Raw genomic sequence first — 26,962 nt, 5'->3', positions numbered from 1 at the left:
CTTTGCAAACCCCGATTCAGTGCATGGTTTGGAGATCAGCAGTAGCCTGAGGTTGCTCAGTTAGATGTCCCAGCAACCTGTGATTGTCACAACCTGGAAATGATGGAGGGAACCCGGGCGGGAGAGAGAAAGGGAGAAGAAGCGGTGGTGGTGGCTGTGGCGTGCTTAGGATCTTCCAGATACTGTGGTTTAGCAGGTTTTTACTGGTAATGTTATCTAAGTAATGTCACAGGACAGATGCAATAGACTACTCAAGCTGACCAAACATGCAAAAGTATGCAACGTAGACTTCACCATACAGTCCGTCAGGGAAGGACCTTGGCCCTGTAGTTGAGCCACTGCTTGGCGCGCAGAAGGTCCCAGGTTCAATCCCCGGCATCTCCAGCTAAAAGGACCGGACAGCAGGTGATGTGAAAGACCTCAGCCTGACACCCTGGAGAGCCACTGTCTTTCTGAAGAGACAGTGCTGACCTTGATGGACCCAGGGTCTGATTCAGTATAAAACAGCTTCACTCGTTCATGTCTTTTGTACCTGTGACGGTATTATGAGAATAGCCACCAGTTGTTCTACAAGATAAACCATTCATAGGGTTAGGGTTAGCAAATAGCAAGTGACTGATACAGTGATGACAGGTCAATTTGTAATATGTTTTGAGATGTTTTTTATGACTGCTTTCATACACAATTTTGGAAGCGGCAGCTGAAAAGTGGTTGAACGAAACGGTCAATCATCTCACTTCCGTGGAGCAAAAATGTGTGGCTTAACGTAAAGTGCAAAAGGCCCATCAGCGGGCAGGAGATGTTTTGCTTCTAGGCTGTGACATCCTCTCATTTAAGGTGATTGAGAAAAAGCTTATTAAAAAGCTGTTCAGGCAATTTCTTATTTCCCTGGCCACACTGGTGTTTGTTGTTTCATGTAATGTTGCTTTCTCTTCTTCCCCCTCCCCCCTTTCTAGATAAGATGTGAAGGAATCCGCTTGTTTCTCCTTTGGCTGCAAGCTCTCCAGACCAATTGTGCGGAAGAGCAACTCTTAACCTTCGCCTGCCTTGTTCCTGGCTTTCCTGCAGTGATGTCTTCAAGCGGTCCGTGTACACTGGATACCCTCATTAGCCCACCTCTCGGCTTGCCCGACGGTTAGTTCTTGCTCTCTTGTAGAGCTTTTATCAAGCTTCCAGATCAAGATAGTTCTCGGTAGGTTTTAATATACCCATAAAGAAGGATGGACTAGAATCTGACAGATTCTCTCTCTGGATTTGAACTGATTCAAGGCAGCTGCCCTTACGATAAAACAGGTAAATAATTTCTGCCCCGGGAGGCGGCCGGGGGGGGGGGCTACTCTCCTATTGCCTGAAGATGTCTGAATGGGGTTGAATAATCATCTTTGCCACTTGAAGAGCTTGTCCTTTTTCCACCCAGCTGCCTGACAGATGGGTGCAGCAGCCAGTTCTTCATAGTAATCTCTTCCATGTGGCTGGTTTCAATTTGATTCGATATGGCTGCTTCATGGGAGCCATTTTGAATTGCAGTTCTGGGGAAGGCCCTGATATTTCCAGCGCACCTCTTGCACATAGCACTTGCTTTCTGCTCTGTTGCACCTGATCACCAGGCCTCGAAGTAAAAGATCTGTTGTTGGATTTCTGCAAACCTGATAATGGAAGACACACTATGTCTGAGTGCATATATGTACGTAAATGTTAAAGGAATAAAGAGAGACTTAGTTATGCATTCTAGGGATCTTGCATATGAATTCAGTATCATTAGAAAGTACGCCTATTAGTAGCTTATTGTAGCAAGCATTGGGCAGCTACACTGCAGATGGAGTTCAAGTGGTTGCATTTTATGTTAGTTTGTTTTAAAAGTCTTGTTTTTCTGCTTTAGCAAAGATTTATCCTGAGGAAATAACCCCGCTTATACCACTTGCTTCGGGTGAAAAAATTGCCGAAGACTCAACCTGCTACTTTCTTCAGATATTGTTAAAATACATGGTAATCCAGGTGAGCATATATAATGCAGACTTACTTCATTAGGGCTGTTTCCACACATGTTGAATAATGGACTTTCAATGCACTTTAGCAATCCTTTGGGAGTGGATTTTTTGTTTCACACATGAAAACCCAGTTCCAAATTATCACTAAAGAGCATTGAAAGTGCATTATCCAATGTGTGTGGAAGCAGCCTAAACACTGACGGGCCTCAAAGCATCTAATTGGTCTGAATGGCTGCTTTTCCCCCATGCAAACCTGTCCATCACTGGAAATCATCAACTGTGGCCTTCCTCTGGTGCCCTGCATTTGAACATAATTAAATAAGTCTGTGGGCTTAGACTGGAGTAACTCTCCATAGGATTGCACTGCCAGTGTACTTTAACAGTGAAAGTTTAGGACTTTAGACATCTTCCTTCTCATTTTTGTTCAAACATGACTTCAGCCAAAAGTGTCATTTTCCTGTGCACTAAGCAACAAAGATGTGTTTTTTATGTTTCCCCCACAGTTGTGAGGTTCTCCTGGAGCTTTATCAGAATATCATTATTTTTAGTTTTTATTGTGCTGCATGTTTGTGTGGATTTACCCAACTTTAAAACAGGAGATGGGAGAGGGTGGAAATGGTATTTTAAAAGAATGGACATGAAACGTTTTCAGTATATAATTATGATAACCCTGTCTTAACTCTTGTGAAGGCTGCAAGCTTGGAATGGAAGAATAAGGAGAACCGTGATACTGGGTTTAAGTTTCTCTTTGCCTTGTTCCGGCAGTATTATCTTCCTCATTTATTTCCATCTTTTACAAAATTAACCAACCTCTACAAACCTGTGCTTGGTAAGTATTCATCATCTTCAATCATTTGAATCAATACAGAAGACTTGTACCTTTTTTCTGTACCATGTTTTATGTTTCACTGTAAATATGCCTCCTTACATAAATCAGAGTGCATTTTTCCCTTGGCAAACTATGAATTACTCAGCTTTATTTCGGCTCCACAGCTGTTAATACGTTCATCTTGATTCAGAAAGTCTAAAGAGCGGAGAAAGGTAGCGGTAATTCATTCTCAGAGGTGTCTAAACTTGCACTTAAAGTCCTCCAGGCAGATGCAATACTGTTGTATTTGGCAGGAGGCTTCAGGCTCCATTTCTGAAATGGCGCATAAGGGTCTTCTACCCAGCCAGAGATCCGGGGAAGGATGTCCCCACTGTACAGCTGTACCCCCTCTACAGGAGCTCTGTCCATACTGCCAGGTGCTAGAGGAGAGTCCACTTCCTTCACTTCTTCCCCTCCTGCACCACTGCTCAGCTTGGAAGGCTGATCGCATTCTCTGTTTCAGCCTTGTTAGGGGTAAGTGAATGCTGTTGTATCCTGTGGGAACTTGGTTTCACATTGTGCTTTTCATACCCAGATTTCAGGCTTGACAGAAATGTGTGTTGCTGTTGCTTGGTAGAAGCTGTAGTTGTCCAGAACTGAACTGAACTTGGAACATGGGACATTTAACCTATTGACAGGTTATAAGTTGAGTTGACCAAATGGATTGTTTTCTTAAGCCTCTCTTCAGAGTTTCACCACCACTATAAATTTGAACCATAGTCAGAGCTTCCCCCTTTCTGTCTCTTCCAAAGATGCCAGCATTTTTATAGCATCTCCACCAAGTAAAGGAGGGCCTGGGAGGGCTGAGGAGTGCTTGCCAGAATCCTGATGCATCCCAGGAATACTGGGAAGTTCTTTCTCACTTTGAAACTTTTGGGGTTGGCAAGTGCCAGTGGCAACTCTCAAAGGTTACGTATCTATCTCTTGTTGCTACTGCTCCTACTCTTCTCTAGCTCCTACTGGTTAGGCAGAAAGGTTACTAAGGGTTATAGAGAAATCTTTATTCATTGCCTTACTTATTCTATACAGGCAGGCTGCACTACTTTAATAAAGTATTGTTCTCGGTTGCATTTTGAGTGTGCAAAAGCCAGTCTGCAGTCTTACCTTATTAATCCTCACAGCAAACTTTCTTCTTGTGGAGGTTGAGCATTGGCCCCATGAGTCGTCATCTGGGAGATGGCAAGTCCAGTTCCCTGTCCACTGGATCTCTGGGGAAAATAGATTAAATGTACTGCATGTAAAGTTCCCATCAAACTGGCACTCTAAAAATTCGAGTCAGCCTCCCCTCCTCCCCCTGCCCCAGATATTTGGCTTCAGCAAATTCTCAGCAGAAGGGAGTGTTAGAGCTACCACACTTGCAAAAAAATCACTAGTGTGATTCAAAACATAGTAGGGGTTCGGAAGATACATCTAGCTGAGCATTTTAAGAGTTAGGCTGTGATACTAAGCCCGCTCATGGGAGCAAGTTTCAGTGAATTCATTGATGTTTTCTCCAAGTAAACATGTTTTGGTGCAGGATTTGTCTTGCAGCAGGTTTACTGGGAAGCAAGTTCCTCTGATGTCAGTGAAAGATATTCCTAAGTAGAATTGCATGAGATTGCAGCCTTTGTCTGTTAAGTATTTGTCCAATATGGTTCCTGTCAGGAGAAGTGTGAAGCAAGGATGTATTTTGGCCCCCTTGTTATTTAATTTTTACATTAATTCCATGGTACAAGCTTTTGCCAACCCTGTGGTAGGCCTTAACATTAGCATTCACGAAGCTTAATCTTGTCTAAAATTTAATTAAAAAAAAAAGAATCATCGTCCATCAAGAATCTCCCAGATGGAATAGCTGGGAGATGGAATGCTGGAAAATTTTGAAGTTGCTACATGACTGAGTCAACTTGCATCTGCATATTTTGACACTTCTTTCTCAGTTTAGATTAAGTTTGCAGCATAAAGTGACTCATCTTCAAGTTTTGGCCATCCCTTCACTACCTGCTTTCTTGATAAAGACAGATTATTCATTTCAGTACTGTACATACTGCATGGCTTGTATTTATATTACATTGGACACTATAATAAAATATTTAAGTGACTGCTTACTCTCAGTAACTGATTTCACTGTTTTCACTGAGTGCAAAGGTTACATCCTGAACTTCTATTCATATTAGGTCAGGGTTTTAATATGAAATATTTCCTGTTTTTTATTTTGCAGATATCCCTGGCCTGCGACCCAAGCCAGCGTATATTAGTACAACTTGTAACAATGAAAATGTTTACAGCACAAAAATCCCCTATATGGCTGCTCGTGTAGCTTTTATTAAGTGGCTGGTGAACTTTTTTCTGGAGAAGAAGTATTTCACAGCTACACAGAACTCAAAAAATGGAGGAGAGGTTTTGCCCAGGATCGTTCAAGTATGTCCCAAATTCATTCATTCATTTATTTATTTTAAAACAAACAACTTACCATTAGTGGGAGTGCTGCGGGCAAGGAACCTGCCAGTGTTTGGACTGAATCCACCCTGGCTGAAGACTTGTCCAGTGTTACAACTGGTTTTGTTTATCTTAACCTGCACAGAAGACAGTGTTGAGAGGTTCTGGGGTTCATCCCTCCCGCCAACACGGTGCCCTAGCAGCTAAGGGGGTGGTTGGTGCTATTCAGCACCAAGGGTGTCCCCTACCCTACCCACACAGTATATTCTAAATGGTACTTCATTATTACTAAATAAAATCTCAGCTCAGAGTTTCTGTCCAGGGGCAGCAGCTGCACACCACACTTACCCACTCCTGAGGAGCCTCCAGCAGGGGACAGCCTCACCCCGGTTCCGTGGGAGCAGGCAGCTCAACCAGGGGTTGTGGGGAAAGAAGCAAGGGCATGGCCATGCCCAGAGGCGTCGCAGCCTCAGAGGCTTGCAGGCCTGGCATGTACCTCATAGAACCACAGAGTTGGAAGGGGCCATACAGACCATCTAGTCCAACCCCCTGCCCAGTGCAGGATCAGCCTAAAGCATCCCTGACGAATATTCATCCGGCCTCTTCTTGAAAACTGTCAGTGAAGGGGAGCTCACCACCTCCCTAGGCAGCTGATTCCACTTTTGAACTAGCTGATTCCACTTTTGAACTATGGGTATAAGTTGTTCAAGAAGCAAGGCTAAAACAACAGACTGCTCCTGGGAACTGGGCCGAGGAGGATGCCAGCAGCAGCTGGAGCCTCTTGAAGCCTGAGCAGGCAGGTAGTTCATTCTCTTAATTCCTCTGAAGAAGATGGGGCAGAAGAAAGGAGGACCCAGCCAGTGAGGCCATTGGCTCAGATTGCCTTCACACCTTGGGCCCACCCCTGAAGAGAGGTCATTGGGGGAAGCCAGGGTCAGTCATTAGGCCAGCCCAAGGAGGGGTGGGCAGACAGATAGACAGAGCCTGACTGTTCCCAAGATGTCAGTGGCGAGGAGGAGAGATCAGGGTGCAACAGAACCCCCTCCCCTCCGTTTGGAAAGAACCTGGAGAGCTTCATTAGGAGAGCTTTAAACTGATGCCACAAGGGGAAGGGGATGATCGACATGGGGATTTCAATGACAAAGTGAAAACAGTGGGGACCCACCTGGGTAGGACAGAGCAAACAAAGTTACAAGGCTACAAGTGCCTGTATACCAATGCCCAAAGTATTGGTAATAAGAAGGATGAGTTTGAGCTTCTCTTGCAAACAGAGGGCTACGATATAGTAGGAATGACTGAGACTTGGTGGGATGATTCCCATGACTGGAATGTGGTAGTGGATGGGTAGAAGTTGTTCAAGAAAAACCGGAAGGGTAGAAGAGGAGGTGGAGTGGCGTTGTATGTGAGGAGAGGACTTGATTGTCAGGAAGTTCTGGAGAATGTGGTTGACAGCCTAGGGGAAAGTATATGGGTGGAAGGACAAAGGGTATTGTTGTTGGAATCTGCTACAGACTGCCTGACCAGGGAGAGGAAATGGATGCTGCTATCCTTGAACAGATTGGTAAAGTATCCAGACATCAGAACCTTATAATTATGGGTGACTTCAACTTCCCCGATGTGTGCTGGGAGACAAGCTCAGCGAAGTGACAAGAATCACGCAACTTCCTGACTTGCCTGGCCAATAACTTCCTTTTTCAAATGGTGGAGGAAGCTACAAGGGGCTCGGCCATACTAGACTTAATAGTAACCAACAGGGAAGAATTGGTAGCTGGGGTGAAAGTGGTGGGGACCTTAGGGGGGAGTGACCATGTCCTCCTTGAATTCCAGTTGCTGTGGGGAGCCAAGGAAGTTCATAGCCAGACTCGTAGGTTAGATGTTCGTAGTGCCGACTTCAATGAACTCAGAGGCTTGATGAGAGTCATTCCGTAGGGGAGTGTGCTGGAAGGGAAAGGAATGAGTAAAGGTTTTGCAAGCTCAAGCCCTCACTATTCCAGCAAGACAGAAACATGGCTCCAAGAAACCGATGTGGATGAACAGAGAGCTCCAGAAGAAGCTAAGGGAGAAAAAGGAAATGTTCAGAAAATGGAGAGAAGGACAGACCTCTAAAAAGGAATATATGAGGGTTACTAGGTACTGCAGATCAGCCATCAGAGAAGCCAAAGCTCAGTATGAGCTGGGTCTGGCCAGGGTGGCTCGCTACAATAAGAAAAATTTCTACAGATATGTGAGAAGCAAACACAAGGTAAAAGAGGCAGTTGGACCGCTGTTGGGAGTGGAAGGAGAAACTCTGATGCAGGACAGAGAAAAAGCAGACAGGCTTAATGACTTCTTTGCCTCTGTTTTCTCCCTGAAGAACTTTTGCCCATCTAGAGATGGTAGTAGACACAACAGGACACTTGGGGGGGGGTGCAAGTTGACATTGACAGAGGCTAGTTGACATTGACAGTGGAGAGGCACCTGGCAGCACTGGACGAATACAAATCCCCTGGGCCGGATGGTGTGCACCCAAGAGAGCTCAAAGAACTTTCTAGAGAACTTGCAGAGCCTCTATCCATCATCTTCAAGGCCACCTGGAGGACTGGGGATGTGCCACAAGATTGGAGAAGAGTGAATGTTATCCCAATCTTTAAGAAAGGGAAGAAGGATGACCCGGGAAACTACAGGCCGGTCAGTCTGACTTCTGTTGCTGGGAAGATATTAGAGCAGATTTTAAAGGGATCAATCTGTAAGCATCTGGAGGACCGCTTAGTGATCCGTGGAAGTCAACATGGTTTTGGCCCCAACAGATCTTGTCAGACCAACCTGGTTTCCTTCTTTGATCAAGTGACAAGCTTACTGTATCGTGGGAACTCTGTTGACGTAATTTACCTGGATTTCAGTAAAGTTTTTGATAAGGTCCCCCATGATATTCTAATGGGTAAACCGGAAGACTGCGGACTGGACTATAGGACAGTTCAGTCAGTAGGGAACTGGTTAGAGGACTGCACCCAAAGAGTGGTGTGGTCAATGACGTTTCATCAGATTGGAGGGAGGTGTCCATTGGGGTGTCAGAGGGCTCGGTTTTGGGCTCGGTGCTTTTCAATGTTTTTATCAATGTTCCTGGATGAAAGGGTAAACAGGATACTCATTAAATTTGCTGATGATACCACATTGGGAGGAGTCGCAAACACCCAAGAAGATAGAGTTAACATTCAACAAGACCTGAATACTCTGGAGAAGAGGGTGGTTGTGAACAGGATGCAATTCAACATAGATAAGTGCACAGTACATCTGGGCCACAAAAATGTGAAGCACAAATACAGGATGGGGGATACACTTCTGGGTAGTAGTGTATGTGAAAGGGATCTTGGGGTAAGAGTGGACTGTAAACTAAATATGAGCAGTCAGTGTGATGCAGTGGCAAAAAAGGCAAACTCAGTCTTGGGTTGCATTGAAATCACAGGAGATTATAGCCCCTCTCCACACTGCCTTGGTCAGGCCGTACCTGGAGTATTGTGTGCAGTTCTGGAGGCCTCACTTCAAAAAGGATGTGGACATGGGCAATAAACTTTCACAAAGAAATAACAATGGAATCATGGGAATATTTGTGGAAAAACACTTTGAAGATTTCAACTTGTACCAATATTAAAGAGAATGTTTATAAAATGATGTATAGGTGGTATTTAACGCCTAAGAAGATTGCGCTTGGAAATGCAAATATGTTAGACAAATGCTGGAAATGTAAAATGCATGAAGGATCATTTTATCATATGTGGTGGACTTGTGAGGTAGCTAAGCAATACTGGGGAGATATAATAGAAATAATTAATGAGGTTTTGCAAACCCAAATAAATAAGAACCCAGAATTGCTGTTACTGAACTTGGGAATGGAAGATGTTCCAAAGCAGTATAGAACATTGTTATTTTACACGATTACAGCAGCAAGACTTTTGTACGCGCAGAAATGGAAAGTGCAAGAAATACCAACTATAGAAGATTGGATTTACAAATTGTTGTACATGGCAGAAATGGACAAAATGACAAGAAAACTGAAAGATCTTGATCCAGGAGAATATATTGCAGACTGGGGGAAATTGAAACAATATCTAGAAAAAAAATGGGATGTGAAAGGAGGACTGTGGCAGTTTGAGAATTATTAATGCGTGATTTTATAAAGGGGAGAGAGAAGTAACTTTACCATTAATGGGGAAATTTAGTTATTAAACAATCTAAGCTAATATTAGTATTAAGAAGAATGTATTAAAAATAGATAGGTTAAACAGGGAGACGTAGATTGGATATATTAGTAAATTGGAGATATAGAAGAATTTGAATATGCTTAGAATAAGTGATACAATATATATAAGAGTTAGAAAAATTATAGTTAAGAGTAATTTAAATAATAAGATGGGCTAAGGGTTGGAAAGCTGTTGGAAGTCTATAAGGAGGGGGGAAGGGTGGGGGTTGATATAATTTAGGTAAGATGGGGAATTTGTGTAATATTTTATGTACTCACCAATAAAATTTAAAAAAAAGGATGTGGACAAAATCGAGAGGGCGCAGAGGAGAGCGACAAGAATGATCAGGGGTCTGGAGACTGAGCCCTATGAGGAAAGGCTGAGGGGCTTGGGAATGTTTAGTTTGGAGAAGAGGAGGTTGAGGGGGGACATGATTGCTCTCTTTAAGTATTTGAAAGGCTGTCATTTGGAGGAGGGCAAGGAGCTGTTCCAGTTGGCAGCAGAGGGTAGGACGCGAAGCAACAGGCTTAAATTACATGCACAAAGGTACCAGCTGGATATTAGGAAAAACTTTTTCACGGTCAGAGTAGTTCAAAAGTGGAATCAGCTGCCTCACTGGCAGTTTTCAAGAAGAGGCTGGATGAATCTTTGTCAGAGATGCTTTAGGCTGATCCTGCACTGGGCAGGGGGTTGGACTAGAAGGTCTGTATGGCCCCTTCCAACTCTGTGATTCTATGATTCAGGTATTTTGGGGAAAGTGGGGAGTTGGAGGGTGCTGAAGTCCCAGACTCAGACCCTGCAGGGGAAGAGTCTCGCTGCATTAAATAATGTTTTTAAAAGTGGAATTTTATAGCTGCATTTCATTCATTAAAACGTAGTGCTTTTTTTGAAATTTTGCTGTAAGTGGTAAGTGCAAGGAATGGGTGGCTGCTCAGACATTTCTATTCTCATGAGGATGTTATTCCTTGGCTAAAGAGAAGTTTCTTCCAAGAGACAGGCTGTTTAATTCCTCCAAAGTATCTCAAAATATGAAAAAAGTGACGTTGGGAAAATTTGTTTTTAAAAATGGTTTTTAATATGATTTGAGCTGGCAATTCCGGAAGCTGGTTCTGTGGGAACAAAAAATGAGAGCTGGATGAAGAACTGAGGGAGGCATGCGCAGTGCTCTCGTTCCCAGGAATGGCTTTGATGGAGTTGCAAGGGCAGGTCTCTGCTTTGGATTGCACTGTCAGTGGGTTGGATGTAACTGAATTGGCAATTCCCACCAATTTTCCCTTCCTGCTACAGACGACTCTCCCCCCCTCCCCCCGCCCCAGATATCAGACCCCAATCACCCAGGAGCATCATTTTGTGGAGATCAGGGATTTGTAGTGGGAAGGGGAAGCAAGAAAGCTCAATTCTGCTACTGAAAACCGAGCATCGGTAAAGTTTGATATGTGCAGGCAACAGGCACTGCTGTGCCCCATGAAAATCTCTCTGAGAGAGAGGACTCTACCTGCTCAGGGAAAGATTGTGCCTAGTATATTTTTAAAAAGCTGAGTGAACCTGCCTAAAGCTGGAGGGGTTGAGAGGGGGCATCAGCATTTACCTTGTGTATAGGTAAGACCAGTTTTGAAGCTGGGTTCATACAACAGATGAAGAATTTGCTGTGAATTTTAGGTTTGTTCTGATGTCTGGATGTTACATGTATTATCTGATACCAGGGATAAGGAAAGTTCCTTCTTTTGATAGCTTAAAAAAAGTGTTGATAAGTAGATATTACAAGACATTGCTGCTCTGCATCCACTCCCCAAAAGACCACTCTTCAGTGGACCTTGATGTTAAACATGAGAAGGCCACAAAATGTACCAAAACACATGCTGAGCTCAAGAGAGTGGCATCTTGGTAGTTATTTATTGCATGGAATCAAAAAGTAAAGTGATTAAAGCATTTATTGGCTATTTATCTGCGAGTAGTTCTGTGATGATTTTCAAAAATATTTTCATTCTCTTCCAACTGCAGCTGCTGGTGTTTTTTTAGAGGGCTACTTATGGGAAAAGTTAATAAATGTATTTTTCTTCTTCCCACTTTTCTTGTATTTAAGACTGTGGGGGGCACAGGGCAAGACAAAAACCCTGAAGTGCAGAACAGCACCCCATCAGATCTGGAAAAAAATTCAAACCACACCCTCTTGCTGGAGAGGAGACTCAGCGATTCCAGCTTCTGCAGCATAGAAGAGCAGCATCGGGCGGTGTATGAGATGGTGCAGCAAGTTCTCCTGTCTACGCGAGGCTATGTCAATTTTGTCAATGAAGTATTCCGCCAGGTTTGTGTGCAGATGTATGTATGGAGTAGTATATTGTGTTTTAGTGAGAAGGTTTAAAACCTCATCCAACTCAGTGGATGAGACCTGTCTGAGACCTGTCACTGTTTCTCAATCTCGCACTTGTTGCTTTTCAACTGTTAAGATAAGAAGTAGGTTTGTGAAGCTGAGTTTACTACTCCAGACCTTTAAGAGATGAGGTAGTCCCATCTTCTTTAAAGGAAGCAATTGTGAGATCCCTCATGACAAAGACATCCCTGGACAGAAATGTGGGGGGCTGTCTGGGGATGGGACCACCCCCACAGGATCAAACAGGTCTGGCACAACCACATCAGCGACTGAAGGATTCCTAGTGGCCCAGCAGACCCAGAATAATCGGGGGATAGAGAAGGCAGGAGGAGCCTTTGAAAGCTCCTTGGAAGGAGGGAGCGAGGGATTAGGAGCCCATTGGCTGGGAGATCTGTCAGGCATCAGGTTCCAGCTCAGGCCTTGCCACTATTTGTGGTTTTAGTTAAGCTAATCTGGGGAGGAAGCTGGAGGTGAAGAGGCTTGGCCACACCCTTGAAAACAGAAGGTAGACAAAGGCCAGGGGAAGAGAGAACAGGGTGTGAGATTACCCTCTCCTCTTACTGAGGTGAGTCTCCCCAACCCCCAGCTAGGGAAGGGGAAGACACTGGAGGCTCTGCTTCCATCGGACCTCAGCCCCCGACAAGTAGAGTCTGAGAGGGGCATTTATCGTTGAGCATTTATCCCAAGGGGTGGAGTTATAGTCAGCGTTACACTCAGAAGTGTTTCCCATCAAAACCAAAGGAAATACTATTGGATTGATTTCCTAGTACAACTAGCTTTCATTTCTAATCTTAAAGAATTTGACTCAAGGTTTTAAGATGACAAATGAACCAAATCTAACTAGGGCTTTAAAAAAAACCTTTAATATAAAACATACGAAGAGCCTGCTGGATCAGACCATCAGTCCATCTAATTCAGGATCCTGTTTTGCACAGCGGCCAGCCAGGTATCCTGGAGGGCCAAACAGGGTAGAGAGGCCAAGACCTCTGCTACTGCTGCCTCCCAGCACTGGAATTCAGAGGTATGCTGCCACTGTAGATGGAGGCTCCCTTCAGTCACCATGGCTAGGAGCAGGGCTTTGTCAGGCTTTGGATGACAGGATATGGGAGACAGATCCCTGGATCATTATAGCAAGACTTAGGTCCTTGGTTAAATGACTTTTATTCAGAAATCAGATCTTTTCCATATTCAGGTCCAAAGGTCTACTTAGGAGTAAGGTAAGCTTCTAAGTAGCTTGAGTAGGAGTTTGATAAGAATGGCAACATGGGAAAAATACATCTCTTTTCTACCCTGCTTTTCTTCCCCCTCCCAATTCCCAAACAATCCCTTGCCACTTTTTCGGTGTGAGAACATTTTGCATATTTGTGCTATCACGCTGCGCCACTAAGAAGAAAGACATATCATAGTCCGAGGGAAAGTCCAAGGTCGGGCTCAACAGATAGCCACCTGTGAAAGCCTGAGAAACCGTTAGAATATTAGCAACAGGAAATTGAGTTACACCAGGATTATGGTTACAATAACTGGCATTAGAACATAAGCATCAGAACTAACATTGGCATGGATGAATGGGTACAGTCATGCATGACAGGATTTTTTTCAGCTGGAACACCGTGGAAAGGAGTTCTGGAACCTCTTGAAAATGGTCACATGGCTGGTGGCCCCGCCCCCTGATCTCCAGCCCTCACAGAGGGCAATCTAAACTCCCCTCTGTCTGGAGATCAGGGGTGGGGCCACCAGCCATGTGACCATTTTCTCCGAGGGCAACCCGCTGAGAGCGGAACTACAAGTGACAAAAGGCACAGGTTGGACACTTGTCAGCTTCCCTCAAGTTTTGATGTAGGCATCCTAGTCTTGCAGCTTTGCTCTCTGACTGCTGTCCAATGGACTTTTCAACTGTCACTTGTCCAACTTTCCGCCAAGCTGCCTACATTTCCCATCAAAACTTGAGGGAAGCTGACAAGTGTCCAATCTGTGCCTTTTGTCACTTGTGGTTCCGCTCTGAGTTCCACCACCACTTTTCCCAGAAAAAAAGCCGCAGAAGATTCATGCGCGTGAGAGGGATTTCTTTCCTTGGGGTGTGATATTATTGTTGCTTCCTGTTGCAGCCCCAAATATATCCAGCCCAAACATTGCCCTGGGGAAGAAGAGGAACCCCCGAGGAACAGTACAAGGGAAGGGGGAATAGGTGGAAATCCTCCACTTTTTCACCTGCAGAAATCCTTCAGGGATCCAAATCCTTGAGTGTGTCTATGTGTAGGTTAAGGCCACTGTGTTCAATTGGAGTTACTCCCAAGTAAGTTTGCATAGGACTACAGCCTAATGCATACATGGTTTGTTCTGATTTTAGTTATTCTCCTAGTCTTTCATTTTTCACTTAAATGAATCCTCACCCCATCATGCAGATTCAGGATATAATAAGTTACAGTACTAGTTTTCTTTGTTGCCCGTAAATATTCATACGGTTGGAGTGTTAACAGATAAAATGGGTTGTGCATGTTCTAAAATTAGTCTTCTGGTCATCTTGGTTCTTTATTCTACAAAAGCCAGTCTCCTGTTTTTCTTCCCAATCAGCATTCTCCATCATTTCTAGCTTGCTTTCATGAGGTTTTATTGTGTCATTTTGACATAAGTGATAATAAAAGTGATAATAATAACTGCGCTTATATATCACTCTTCTAGACAGATTAGTGCCTCAGAGCAGTGAACAAGATAGTGCTATTATTATCCCCACAATACAGCTGGAGAGCTGGGCTGAGAGGAGTGGCTTACCCAAAGCCACCTACTGAGCTCATGGCAGTAGTGGGATTCAAACCAGCAGAGTGCTGATTCGCAGCCAAGCCACTTAACCACTGTACTGCAGCAGCTCTCAATGTGCTCCATTTTCTTTTAGGTTGCAGTTGGCAGGGTGAGTTAAAGTGATGGGGTGTCTAAGAAACACCCCGCCCCTGCATATTTTTGGCAGGATGGATTCTGTCTTGATAGGAGGGGCTGGTCCATGATATGCCTTCCGTCTTTACCTGTACACAGTTTTATCTCCATGATGTGTCACTCAGGTTTCCCATTGATATTCTAGGCTTTTTTACTACCTTCGTCAGAGATATCTTCAACTGAGAAGGTAATGAAGGTCTACAGGAAGTGGATTCTGCAAGAAAAGCCGGTGTTTATGGAAGAGCCAGATGTGAAAGAAGCTGTTCAAGAGGATGAAAGCGCCTTGGATCTTTCACCAGCAGAGACAGATGGCAAACATGTATGCTACTGTTCATTTCTAAATATAGGTAGAAAGTGTATAATGTGCAGTCCTTGGGATTTACAAAGATGACTTAACACCCACTCAGAGAGGTTTACAAAGTGAGTTATTATTATCCTCATGACAATCACCCTGTGAGGTGGTTGGGGCTGAGAGAGCTCTGAGAGAGCTGTGACTGACCCAAGGCCACCCAGCTGGCTTCAAGTGGAGGAATGGGGAATCAAACCCAGTTCTCCAGATTAGAGTTCTGCCGCTCTTAACCACTACACCAAACTGGCTCTCTAATCTCGTGGAGCCTATGGTTGTTAGCACCACCATTGCAGCGTTGCCGTACATAGCTTCTACATGCATTTCTCCTATTTAGGAACAGCTGCCTCCGTCATATGCTGCCTGCATGCCTCCAAGACTGCCTTCTCCCATATGAATGGGGAGGGACTGAGGCTCAGGGGCAGAGCATCTGCTTAGCTGGCCTACGATCCCAGGTTCGATCCCCGGCTTCTCCAGTTAAAAGGATCAGACAGTAGGTGATGTGGAAGACCTCTGGCTTGACACCCTGGAGAGCCATTTCCAGTCTGATTAGACAATACGGACCTTAATAGATTGATGATCTAATTCAGTATAATGCAGTCTTCTGATGTTCCCAGTATGGTAGTTTAAGCTCAGCCCTTGATGGGATAGTCTCCTTGGTCAGCAGAGCACAGGCAGCTTCAGTTTCTTGAGCCTTATGTTAAGGTCCTCCTTAGGACAGTTATTAGAATTCGGTGAGTTGCTACATGGTCAGTTCTGGGGCATGGGTAGCATCTAATTTGGGTGGAATCCTGGAAACAACAAGGACATTATTACTTGGGATGCCACAGTATGGAAGAACCTCTCAGTGGTGCTCACATGAGGACAGCAACACCTTAATAGGTCCTTAATCTCACAGGCTTCATTGAGGTTGCATCTCTGTTCACTTGTTTACTATTGGAGTGTGTTAAGATTGTCAGATAGTAAAAAGTCCAGTAGCATCTGACGAAGAGAGCAGTGGTTCTCGAAAGCTTATGCCTCAATAAAGTTGGTTAGGCTTAAAGGTGCTACTGGATTTTTTACTATTTTGCAACTACAGACTAACACAGCTAAATCCTCTGAATTTAAGATTGTCAGGTTCTTGATGGGTCAGAGGGTGACTTCACGAGCCACTATGTGGCATTTTCTTACAACTTATACTGTCATATCTTTATAACTATCTTAACCAGCATATGTGGATTACTGTTTTTGAAAGCTTACATCTGGCCAGTCTGGACATAAAAGATCTTCCAGTTGGGGAAGAACCCACTCCTTCTCTAATGCTGTTAGCAGAGGATGTATATTAGAAGAGGAGAATAAGAACATTAAAGCAGGTGTTCAAGCTACGCTACAGGTAAGCTGTTTATGAGGGAAATGGAACACTTACAGTGCAATCCTAAAAAGAGTTATTCCAGCTTAAGCTCATTGATTTCAATAGGCTTAGACTAGTGTAGCTCTTCTTAGGATTGCATTGTTAGACTGAATAGAGGGTTTTGAACTTCCATTCCTGTTTTTGTTTCTGAAGGTGTCTGTTTTAAGCAAAACTAACTGTTGGGCAAACAGCCTCGCTTTATTTTTAGAGAACTAATGAATACGAGGGGGAGGAAAGGCGTCACGGTATAGCCTGATCTTGTCAGATCTTGGAAGCTAAGCAGGGTTGGTATCCCATCTGAGTATTTATCTGGTACTCAGATGGGAGACCATCAAAGAAGACTGGTGTTGCTCTGCAGAAGAAGGCGATGGCAAACCATCTCTGCTGTTCACTGGCCTTGAAAGCCCCTTGCTGGGATACAAGAACCCTGAGCCATATAGACTCCCATCTGTCCTTATTGCAAACTGATCTTTCTTTCCTGACCCATCCTTAAGCACTGTGAACAGGGAGGGATAAGAAAATTAGGAAATTGCATTAAATTGCTTCAGTGTGCTGTTACACTCTTAACTAGGTAGCAGTTTAAAATAATGCTTTGAGGACAAGCTACAGAAAAATACAGGAGGGCATTTTTCATCAAAAGGATCCTGTCATTGTCTGTCTCTAGGGGAAAAAAAGCGAAGGGAAGAATACATTTTTATTAGGTAAAACACTATAGGAGTTCTCCTTAACATTATTGGAGAGGAAAAAACTCTTCATGGGGTGCCATCCAGAGCCCCTGTTGACTGGCAGAGTTCAGAAGGTACAGGACCTTCATCTTTTTCTTCGGAGAAAGGAAGTTCCAGTTGTGATTGTTGTTCTCCTGCAAGGATAGAGAACGGCACTAGGCGGCCCAGTGTGGCTCAGATGTGATGATGAGACCATATTCTGTGTAGCTTTTGCTATATAAGGATAGGTCATGTGATTGCTGCTTGGCAGACATTTTATTTTATTTATTTATTTATGTCATTTATATTCTGCCTTTCTCACTGAGACTCAAGGCAGACTACATAGCGTGAGATTAGTACAATCAGTGGCAAGGACAAGTGCAGGCATTTCCATACAGTGTCAAGAACATTTCCATAAACAGTGTCATAGGGTAAACGAATGTAAGTTTACAAAGATATAGTATTAGCAAGGATCCACTATGGGTTGAGGAGTTGCTGAAACAGAACACAATCAATTCTAGAACTTACATTGAACAACACAAAGCACAGGTAGTATATATAGGAGTACATATTTAAAGCAACAGATAATATGTAAGGCAACATAATAGTGAAATCTATGGTTTCTAACTCATTAGTGAAACATCTGGGATCCCTTTCCTACAATACCACCCTCTTAGCTGAGAAAAAAGGCCCTTTTTGAATAATTCAGTTTTGCATTGTTTGCGGAAAGCCAGGAGGGTGGGGGCTCTCCTGACCTCCTCAAGCAGGCTGTTCCATAGGGTAGGGGCCACCACAGAGAAAGCCCGCATACGGGCTGCTGTTGATGTGGCTTTTCTGAAAGCATCATAGGAGTTTGGGAGGCTAAGCATTAGAAAGTAACTCTGAATGGAATTCATCCTCTGCTGTTTTTTCCCTGTCATTTGAAATGTTTTAAGGTGTTCCTGACAAACTCCGCAAACGTTTTTTTGCTGGAGCCCTGTACTGAAATTCCAGCACTCTTGAAGGAGCAAGTCGATGCTTGCCGAGCAGTCTTGAGTATTTTTAGACGCATGATAATGGAACTGCCCATGAACAAAAAAACCTGGTAAGTTCCAAACGTCTCCCTTACAAGCTTGGGTGTAATACATTAAGCTATGGAATGACTCGCCTGTGGAGGTCAGGAAGGCTCCCACTCCCCTGGCATTCTGCAAGCTGTGCAAAACTGTGCAAAATTATTCAGGAGGGTGTTTCTAAAAACAAGTAATAGAGCTATACTATAATGAAACGGTTCAGAAAGTTGCTTTAAGAAAGGTATGGGGGCTGTGGACTAACACAGTAATATAGTACACCGTATCATATATATGCTCTCTGTCTCTATGTGTATGATAGTACTAGGTAGTAGAAAATAGCAAGAGTCCAATAGCACCTATAATACTAACAAAACTTTTGGTAGGGTATGAGCTTTTGTGAGTCACAGTTCACTTAAGAGGAAAAGTCCAGTAGCACCTATAAGACTATACAGTATCTGAAGAAGTGAGCTGTGACTCAGGCAAGCTCATACCCTACCACAGATTTTGTTAGTCTTATAGGTGCTGCTGGACTCTTGCTCTTTTCTACTGCTACAGACTAACATGGCTATCCATCTTGATAGTACCAGCTAATCCTGCATAGTTTACCATGTCTTGTTAATAATGCTTTGTTTCAGCTCTGTTTTAGATTTCTTCAGTGCTTTTCCTATAGCATTATTTATTGTTGATTGTATTTGACTTACATTGTATAATTCACCTTGAGTCTCAATGAGAAAGGCAAGCTATAAGTCCTGTAAGTAAAGAAAGAAAGCTGTGTAGTTCAATTGATCTGAACCATTCAGCAATTTTCTTTTCTCTGGTGGTCCTAGGAGTGGGGCAGTCCTTACTTTTAGGTTATAGCTCCTCCTCCCCGAAGGCAGGCTCAGTCAGCTGATTTTGATCCTGGAGGGGAGGGGCTTGTTCCTGGAATCATCAGTCTTTCTGGCCCTGCCATCCAAGCAGGACATCTTCAGCAACACTTTGCAGAGCACAGCGATCCCGGTGAAGAAGAAACTGCCAGAGATGAGCCGGGCATGGCGATGCACGCCTGTAATCCCAGTAGTCAGGGAGGCCAAGGCCACAGGCAGTGCTGAGCTCACAGGGGAAAGGAAAGGCCCTACCACCAACTCCACCCCCGTTTCGCTCAGAGCGATGGCAGCATTAGAGCCGACAGCCCTAGGTTGCTCCTAGGTTCCATGGCCACATCTGCAAAACTCCACCGAGGTTCCCCACCTTCGGGTTGGGAGTACCTCCCCTCAGACGGCTAGAGGGTGCGGTGTTTGAGTCTACGGTAGCCTGTTGTAGAGACCAATATTATCGGGAACTCCCTCAGGCTTGGAAGGAGCCACCTCCAGCAGCAGCAGAGGACCTGCTCCAACCCCGGCAGCCCCAACTGATCCGCGGTAAGACTGATCCTGCAGGTAACGGGGGCAGCGAAAGGAAGGAGGGAGGAGAAAAGAGTAGCACAAGCCTCAAAGCCAGCTCGCCCTAAATAAAAAGGAGCCCTCCTTTGTTTCTCTTTCAGCCAGGACTTGTGATGTGCACTTTCATTTCTCCTTTTGGCAGGAAAATATCTGTAGGCAGAATGTCAGCAAAGGCAGGCCTAGCCATCTCCCAGGCCTCTAAAAGTGCAGGCCTGTGGCCTAGACTTTCCAAACTCCCAGGCCTCAGCTTCTTCTAGGCCTCTCAATAGGCCAGTGAAAGAGAAAAAGACCAAGGGCCTGGACCCGTCAGGCAAGAATGCCTGGAACATTTTCTGCTGGTGGTAGGTCAGCAAAGGCAGGCCTAGCCTCCTTCCAGGCCTCAGAGAGTGCAAGCCTGCAGCCTAGACTTGCCTGACTCCCAGGCCTTGGCCTACTCCCGGGCATCTCAAGAGACTAGTGAAAGGGAGGAGGTCTGGGGTTTGCATTCACCAGGCAAGGAAGCCTGAAATGCATTGCTGTGATGTTGTGGTTAAGTGCTGGGCCATAAATCGTTACCCTGCTGGTTCGAATCCCATAATTACTTGAACTCGGTGGCTGACCTTGGGTAAACCAGTCTCAATTACCTAGCGGTTCTGGGGGGAAATGATGATTCTGACCTTATCACAGCCCCTGACTGTGATATCACAGTCCAGGCAAGCCAGATCTCATCAGATCTCAGTACTGCAGCAGGGTTGGCCTTGGTTAGCAATTGGATGGGAGACCTTCAAAAAAGATCAGTGTTGCAGAGGCAACTATGACTGGATGACATTTTCCACCACTAAGGGGGAAGAAATTACATGTCCCCTAATTACATAGTCACAGCCATAACAAACGAACAAACGAACTGGGATGGCCCAGGATGGAAATAAGGAATTCAAAGAGGTCCTGAAGGCACACCAATAAATAGTCTAGCTACTAGACTCTCAGATGGGCAAGAGAGGCATTCCAATGTGGGGGTCTGACTCCAGATAGGTAAAGGGCTTCCCTCGATCTCTCAGAGGGACTTCCAACATTGGGCCCTTTCCTTTGAGCTGAAAATGCCACCTATGGTGTTCATCAGAATCCTAGTATCTGATACCATGGCTAGGCCACGGAGAGTGGCTCCTTTCCCATATCCAAACGACGTCTTGATCTCTGCACTTCAGAAATGCCTGTTGCCATACCATGGGGCGTTAGATCACAAGAGGTCCAAGATAGATCAAACAGGAAAACAACCAGTGGCTGTACCTCATTCAGTCCCACGATGGTGTCCCACTCAAGGAACCAGAGAGAACAGTGATGACCATAGGCATGTCTTTGGGGATGGGGATCCCACACCGAAGGAAGAATGGCATAGGTCATCTGGCTGAAGGACAAATGATCAACTGAGTAAACCTTTTGGAACTCGGAGCCATCAAACACGGTATGGTGGAATCTCAGAATCTTCCCACAGGTCACTATATGTTTATACGGAGGACAACTCTGAGGCGAACTGGCTCAGTGATGAACCAAGCAGAATGGATGCTATCCAGAGAGATTCCCCAACTGGTCTACTACAGTTTTCAACAAGGTGCAAGGAGAAGAAACCCTCAAACCGTAGGGATAGATGATGTGAGCAGCAAGCTGCCTTCACACATCCTGTATGTCTTCCACAGTACAGCTATTGCTCAGTGCTGTTCAGAAGATTACTCAGTAAAGTGCAGAAGTGATGCTATTAGCAACCTTCAGGTCCAGAAAGACATGGTCTCAAAACCTGAAGAATCTTTCAAGCATGGATCCCTGGCACCTCCACTGTAGGAGGGCCCATTGATGAAGGGATCAATACGACACCCCAGACCAGCTCTGACAGCCTCACAGTGTGGAGGTCGAACACAAAACAGCTAATAGGGTTGGACTAAACAGAAGGCATGATTTGTACTATGCTAGCCTCCAGGAAGAGTTCCACAGTGTCTATAAAAATTTCTGCCAAGTTCCCAGAAGAGTGCATGGATAGAATCATGTAATCTTTTTGGGCTAATTAGGGAGTTACTATCCTTTCTTCAAGAGGGGTTGAAGAAAATACCAACACCCTTAGACAACAAGTAGTGACCATTCCAACAATTAGGGGTTCTAGGAAGGGACGTTCCCTTATATATCACCTTCATGGCAATGGATTCTAAAAGGGGACCTCATTGTAGAATCTTCCAAGGATTCACTGTTTTTTTCCCAAGTGAAATCTTAATCTGGTATTGAGAGCAGTATACAAAAGATGCCTTGAGCCTACGACCTCATTTCCCCTAGAAGAACTGACCTTTAAAGCGATCTTTCAGATGAGAATAAAATCAGCTAGACAAGTGTCAGAATGGCAGGCACTAGCAGTAGATAGAGAGCCATGCCCTTTCCTCCAAGATGGTAGTGCAAATTATGAACAAAACCAACTTTCTTCCAAAAGTGAGCTTCATGTTTTCGTAGGACAGGAGAGATAGTACTTCCCTCTTTCTAATCTAATCCAAAGCACGAGAAGAAAATAAATAAATAAAACTCACTACCTTGATATATGTAGAGATGTGAGATTCCACTTGGCAGGACTAAACAGTGTTTCAGAAGTCTGGGACGCTAGTTGTGTGTTTGCAGGAGGTTTTTCTTGGGTCCCAGAGTGTCCTTTTCTTGGTTAAGTATGTAAATCAGAGGTTACATAATTCTGGCATGTCAAGCCAGAGGTCTGGAGATGCCCATAGATGTCAGGGTGCACACACTAAGGGAAACAGCGATGCCTATAAATCTTTTAGTCGTTAGAAACGATCAATAAGGTGGTCACATGGAAATCAGTATATTCTCTCATCAAGAAATATAGGATAGATAAGTTGTCTTCCCCAGAGACAACCTTTAGCAGGAGGGTACTACAACACACCCTCTAGGCCTGGAAGCCGGACTACCCACCCTGGGGTATGCTGCTCTTGTATGTCCCAAAAGTAAGGACTGCCCCACTCCTAGGACCACTGGAGAATGGAAGATTTGTATTCACTTACTGTGAAGCTTCCTTTCTTGGTGGTCCAGGAGTGGGGCAGTCCTGCCCACCCAATTTTCTTGCAGGGCAGCTTCTAGGATTGGATGAAGTTAGGACAATAGTCTTCCTCCCAGTAGATTCAAGGGAGGGATCTTTCTATTTTAAAAAATTGAGGGGAGTTACTATTTTCCCTTCTGGTATCGTGATGGGGAGACAGGGCTTGGGAACAGACTGGTGATTCCAGGGACAAGCCCCTCCCCTCCGGGATCAAAATCAGCTGACTGCCCCTGCCTTTGGAGAGGAGAAGCTATATCCCCAAAAGTAAGGACTGCCCCACTTCTGGACCACCGAGAAAGGAAGCTTCACAGTAAGTGAATACAAATCTTCCATTCTCAATTATAAACTCTCTTTATAAAACAGTAGGGTGAAAAATATTGACTTGCAGCCTCCCGCCCAGAAGGAAGAGGAGTGTATATAAGCAGATCTTTCCTTCCCCCAGCCCAGAAGCCCCTGAGTATCCTGGAGAGCCTCTGTTGAGGTTTAAAGACTTCCCTGATCAAAACATGCAGTGGGGAGGGGGGGACTGCAATGAAGGGCTTTGCTTGCTCTGATGCTGAAAGAGCAGCAGGTGAGATGTCTCTCCATTTCCCATTCCTTATTGCAGCCCCCAAATAGAGCACAGGAGGGTCCCGCAGCCTCAGCAGGGAGGCTCTCCAAGATGTGCAGTGGATCACAAGGGAAGGATGGGAAGATCCACTTACACAAGTTCCTTCTACCTGCAGATGGTAGGATCCAATAAGGCAAACGTAATCTTGGGATGTATCAATGAAGACAAAACATCCAAATCACAGGATGTCATTGTCTCACTATATACTGTGTTGATCAGGCCCTACCTGGAGTATTGTATGCAGTTCTGGAGGCCTCAATTTGAAAAGGATGTGGACAAATTGGAACGGGTGCAGAAGAGAGCAACCAGGATGATCAGGGGCCTGGACACCAAGCCCTACGAGGAGAGACTGAGGGACCTGGGAATGTTCAGTATGGAGAAGAGGAGGTGGAGGGGAGACATGATTACTCTCTTTAAGTATTTAAAAGGCTGTCATTTAGGGGAGGGGAGGGAGCTGTTGGCAGCAGAGGGTAGGACTCACAATAATGGATTTAAATTACAGGAGGGAAGGTACTGGCTGGATATTAGGAAAAATTTCTTCACATTAGGAGTAATTCATAGAATCATAGAGTTGGAAGGGGCCATACAGACCATCTAGTCCAACCCCCTGCCCTGTGCAGGATCAGCCTAAAGCATCTCTGACAAGTATTCATCCAGCCTCCTCTTGAAAACTGCCAGTGAGGGGGAGCCTACCACCTCCCTAGGCAGCTGATTCCACTTTTGAACTAACTGTGAAAAAGTTTTTCCTAATATCCAGCCTTTGTGCATGTAATTTGTGCATGTAATTTAAGCCCAAAATACCTTTGTGCATGTAATTTAAGCCCATTGCTTCGGGTCCTACCCTCTGCTGCCAACTGGAACAGCTCCTTGCCCTCCTCCAAATGACAGCCTTTCAAATATTTAAAGAGAGCAATCATGTCCCCCCTCAACCTCCTCTTCTCCAAACTAAACATTCCCAAGGCCCTCAGCCTGTCCTTGTAGGGCTCAGTCTCCAGACGAGAGCTAGAGTAGGTTCAGCTGCCTAGAGATGTGGTGGGTTCTCCCTCATTGGCAGTCCTCAAGAAGTGACTGGACGAATAATTGTCAGGGATGCTTTATTCCTTTGTAGGGCAGGGGGTTGGACTAGATGGTCTGTAAGAACCCTTCCAGATCAATGATTCTATTCTGAGGGAATGTAAACACAGATGATATTGAAGAGAGAATTCCCATCTACCTAAGACAATTAGTATATAGCTTTCCTATTTAAGAATAAATCAAACTTTGTCATTGTTATTTCAATATGTGATTTTTCAATTATCTCCTAGGGAGCAAATGTTACAAATACTTCTTAGGATAACAGAAGCCATCATGCACAAGCCAAAGGATAACCAAATTAAGGACCTGTTTGCGCAAAGTTTAGCAGGATTATTATTCCGGGTATGTCTCTTTCTTTGTAAAGGAACATTAAACTGAAACAGACAACTAAAATGCTTTTTCTTAAAAATTATATCTAGAAAGAGGATGGGTAAAAATATAGTGAAAGGTAGAGGGGGCTGGGTTTTTTTCAGCAGTTTCAGCAATGCTGTCCCCCCAGATATGGTGTTACTTATCTAGTAGTTTAACTGCCAGAACAGAATCTCTTAGATTTAAGACAGGTTTGTAATTAGATGATAAAAATTAATACGTTGGCTTCTAGAAGAGCAAGGGAAGAATATGGGGATACTAGCAACAAAACCCATTGTGGGGGAAAATACAACATGCCCTAGAAAGAGGAGGGCGGAAAGGTGGGCATTCCCTCCTCCTCCGTCACTGATCCCAGCTGGATGAAGGCGGGGGGGGGGGGGCATGGTCACTTTCACTGTACCTGATCCCAGCCAAGCAAGGGGGACAGGCATTGCCAACTGCTCTGCGCCTGATCCTAGCCGGGTGAATGGAGGCGGACATTACCTCCTGCTCTGCACCTGATCCCAGCTGGGTGAAGGGGGGTGGGCATTGCCACCTGCTCCACTCCTGATTCTAGTTGGGTGGAGGCAGCGGGAGGGCATTGCCACATGCTTTGCTCCTGATCCGAACTGGGTGAAGATCGGATGGACATTGTCACTTGCTGCCCTCCTGATCTCAGCTGGATGGAGAGCAGGCAGGCATTGCCACCTGCTCCACACCTGATCCCAGCTGAGTGAAGGCAGGGGATGGGCATTGCCACCTACTCCACTCCTGATCCTAGCTGGGTGAAGGCAGGGGGCGGGTATTGCCACCTGCTCTGTACCTGATCCCAGGTGGGTGAAGGTGGCGGGCAGGCATCGCCACCTGCTCCGCTCCTGATCCCAGCTGGGTGAAGTGGGGGGGCATTGCCACCTGCTCCTCTCCTGATCCCAGCTGGGTGAAGATGGGGAGCAGGCATCGCCACCTGCTCCGCTCCTGATCCCAGCTGGGTGAAGATGGGGAACAGGCATTGCCACCTGCTTCACTCCTGATCCTAGCTGGATGAAGGCGGAGGGAGGACATTGCCACCTGCTCCCCTACAGATCCCAGCTGGGTGAAGGTGGGGGATGGGCATTGCCACCTGGTCTGCTCCTGATCCCAGCTGGGTGAAGGCGAAAGGCGAGCATTGCTACCTGCTCCGCACCTGATTTCAGCTTGGGCTTCCCGCAGCAGCACACTCTCTGGAGGTCTGGCTGCTTCATCTGAGCTTCCCTCAACAGCAGCGCCCTCTGGAGGCGCACCAGGGTAGGACGTGAGTTGTCTTGAATACACTTAGCCTTTTATACAGTAGGATTATCTGACTGAGGACAAATGAACCATTGTAAGGGACTAAGATATTAACTTTGTTTAAACTGTGCTGTGACTGGGATCCTAAATTCTTAGCTATTGTGTGTGTGTGTGGATCTTTTCTCTAAAGAAAACAATTGATTTAACGTAAAAGTCATTCTGTTTTCTCATTCATCTGAGCTCCTTTTCTTCTCCCACCACCTCAGACTTTGATTGTGGCTTGGATCCGAGCAAACCTGAGCGTTTACATTTCTCGAGAACTGTGGGATGAGTTGCTCCGTGTGCTGTCCTCCCTTACAGACTGGGAGGAGCTGATAACGGAGTGGGCTAACATAATGGATTCGCTGACATCTGTTTTGGCAAGAACAGTGTATGGAGTTGAAATGACCAATTTACCACTGGATAAGCTAAGTGAGCAAAAAGAGAAGATACAAAGAGGGAAAGGTAAACCCTAATTAGGTTAAAATTTTGTGTTACTGTGGGAGACTTTATACTTGCCGGCTGTCTAGGCCAATATGCCTGTCTGTTTGGCCCAGTAAGCTGTTCCTTTCAGGCCATACCATGTACTACATTTTTTGGCCAGTTGGATCTCTGTTCCCCGACCCAATGTGCTTTCCCTGCTGTCATACAACAGCTGCATGGAATGTTGTTACCAAGATCAGAGAGAGTCTTTTTTGGCTTGGCACTGCAGCGTGGGGGGAACGTAGACCCAACTTGCCCAAAACTGTAACGTTGTTTGACCATCTTTCCGAAAGCTGAGTCCAGCTGTTCTCCATGATTCCTGTTCTCACATGTTTTCTGTTTCCTCTCCAACTGCCACTTCCATCTTCTATTCTGCCTGTATGC

The 26,962-nt window shown here is 45.0% G+C and overlaps 1 protein-coding gene across 4 annotated transcripts in view; it reads left to right on the top strand.

The window, feature by feature from the left end:
- Positions 1-26,962, top strand: part of RALGAPA2 (Ral GTPase activating protein catalytic subunit alpha 2) — a 236,345-nt gene that overhangs the window by 30,294 nt on the left and 179,089 nt on the right. For all 4 annotated transcript variants that reach the window (XM_054984495.1, XM_054984499.1, XM_054984496.1 and 1 more), the window contains 10 exons: positions 957-1,134; positions 1,880-1,995; positions 2,679-2,817; positions 5,054-5,253; positions 11,572-11,793; positions 14,933-15,106; positions 16,368-16,505; positions 18,163-18,311; positions 24,673-24,784; positions 26,323-26,560. In XM_054984495.1, the coding sequence (XP_054840470.1) occupies positions 957-1,134; positions 1,880-1,995; positions 2,679-2,817; positions 5,054-5,253; positions 11,572-11,793; positions 14,933-15,106; positions 16,368-16,505; positions 18,163-18,311; positions 24,673-24,784; positions 26,323-26,560 (1,666 nt within the window). The remainder of the gene's footprint in view (positions 1-956; positions 1,135-1,879; positions 1,996-2,678; positions 2,818-5,053; positions 5,254-11,571; positions 11,794-14,932; positions 15,107-16,367; positions 16,506-18,162; positions 18,312-24,672; positions 24,785-26,322; positions 26,561-26,962) is intronic.

The sequence above is a fragment of the Eublepharis macularius genome, chromosome 7, assembly GCF_028583425.1.
Source record: "Eublepharis macularius isolate TG4126 chromosome 7, MPM_Emac_v1.0, whole genome shotgun sequence".
NCBI classification, from domain to species: domain Eukaryota; kingdom Metazoa; phylum Chordata; class Lepidosauria; order Squamata; family Eublepharidae; genus Eublepharis; species Eublepharis macularius.
This window is presented reverse-complemented; position numbering and strand designations above follow the sequence as displayed.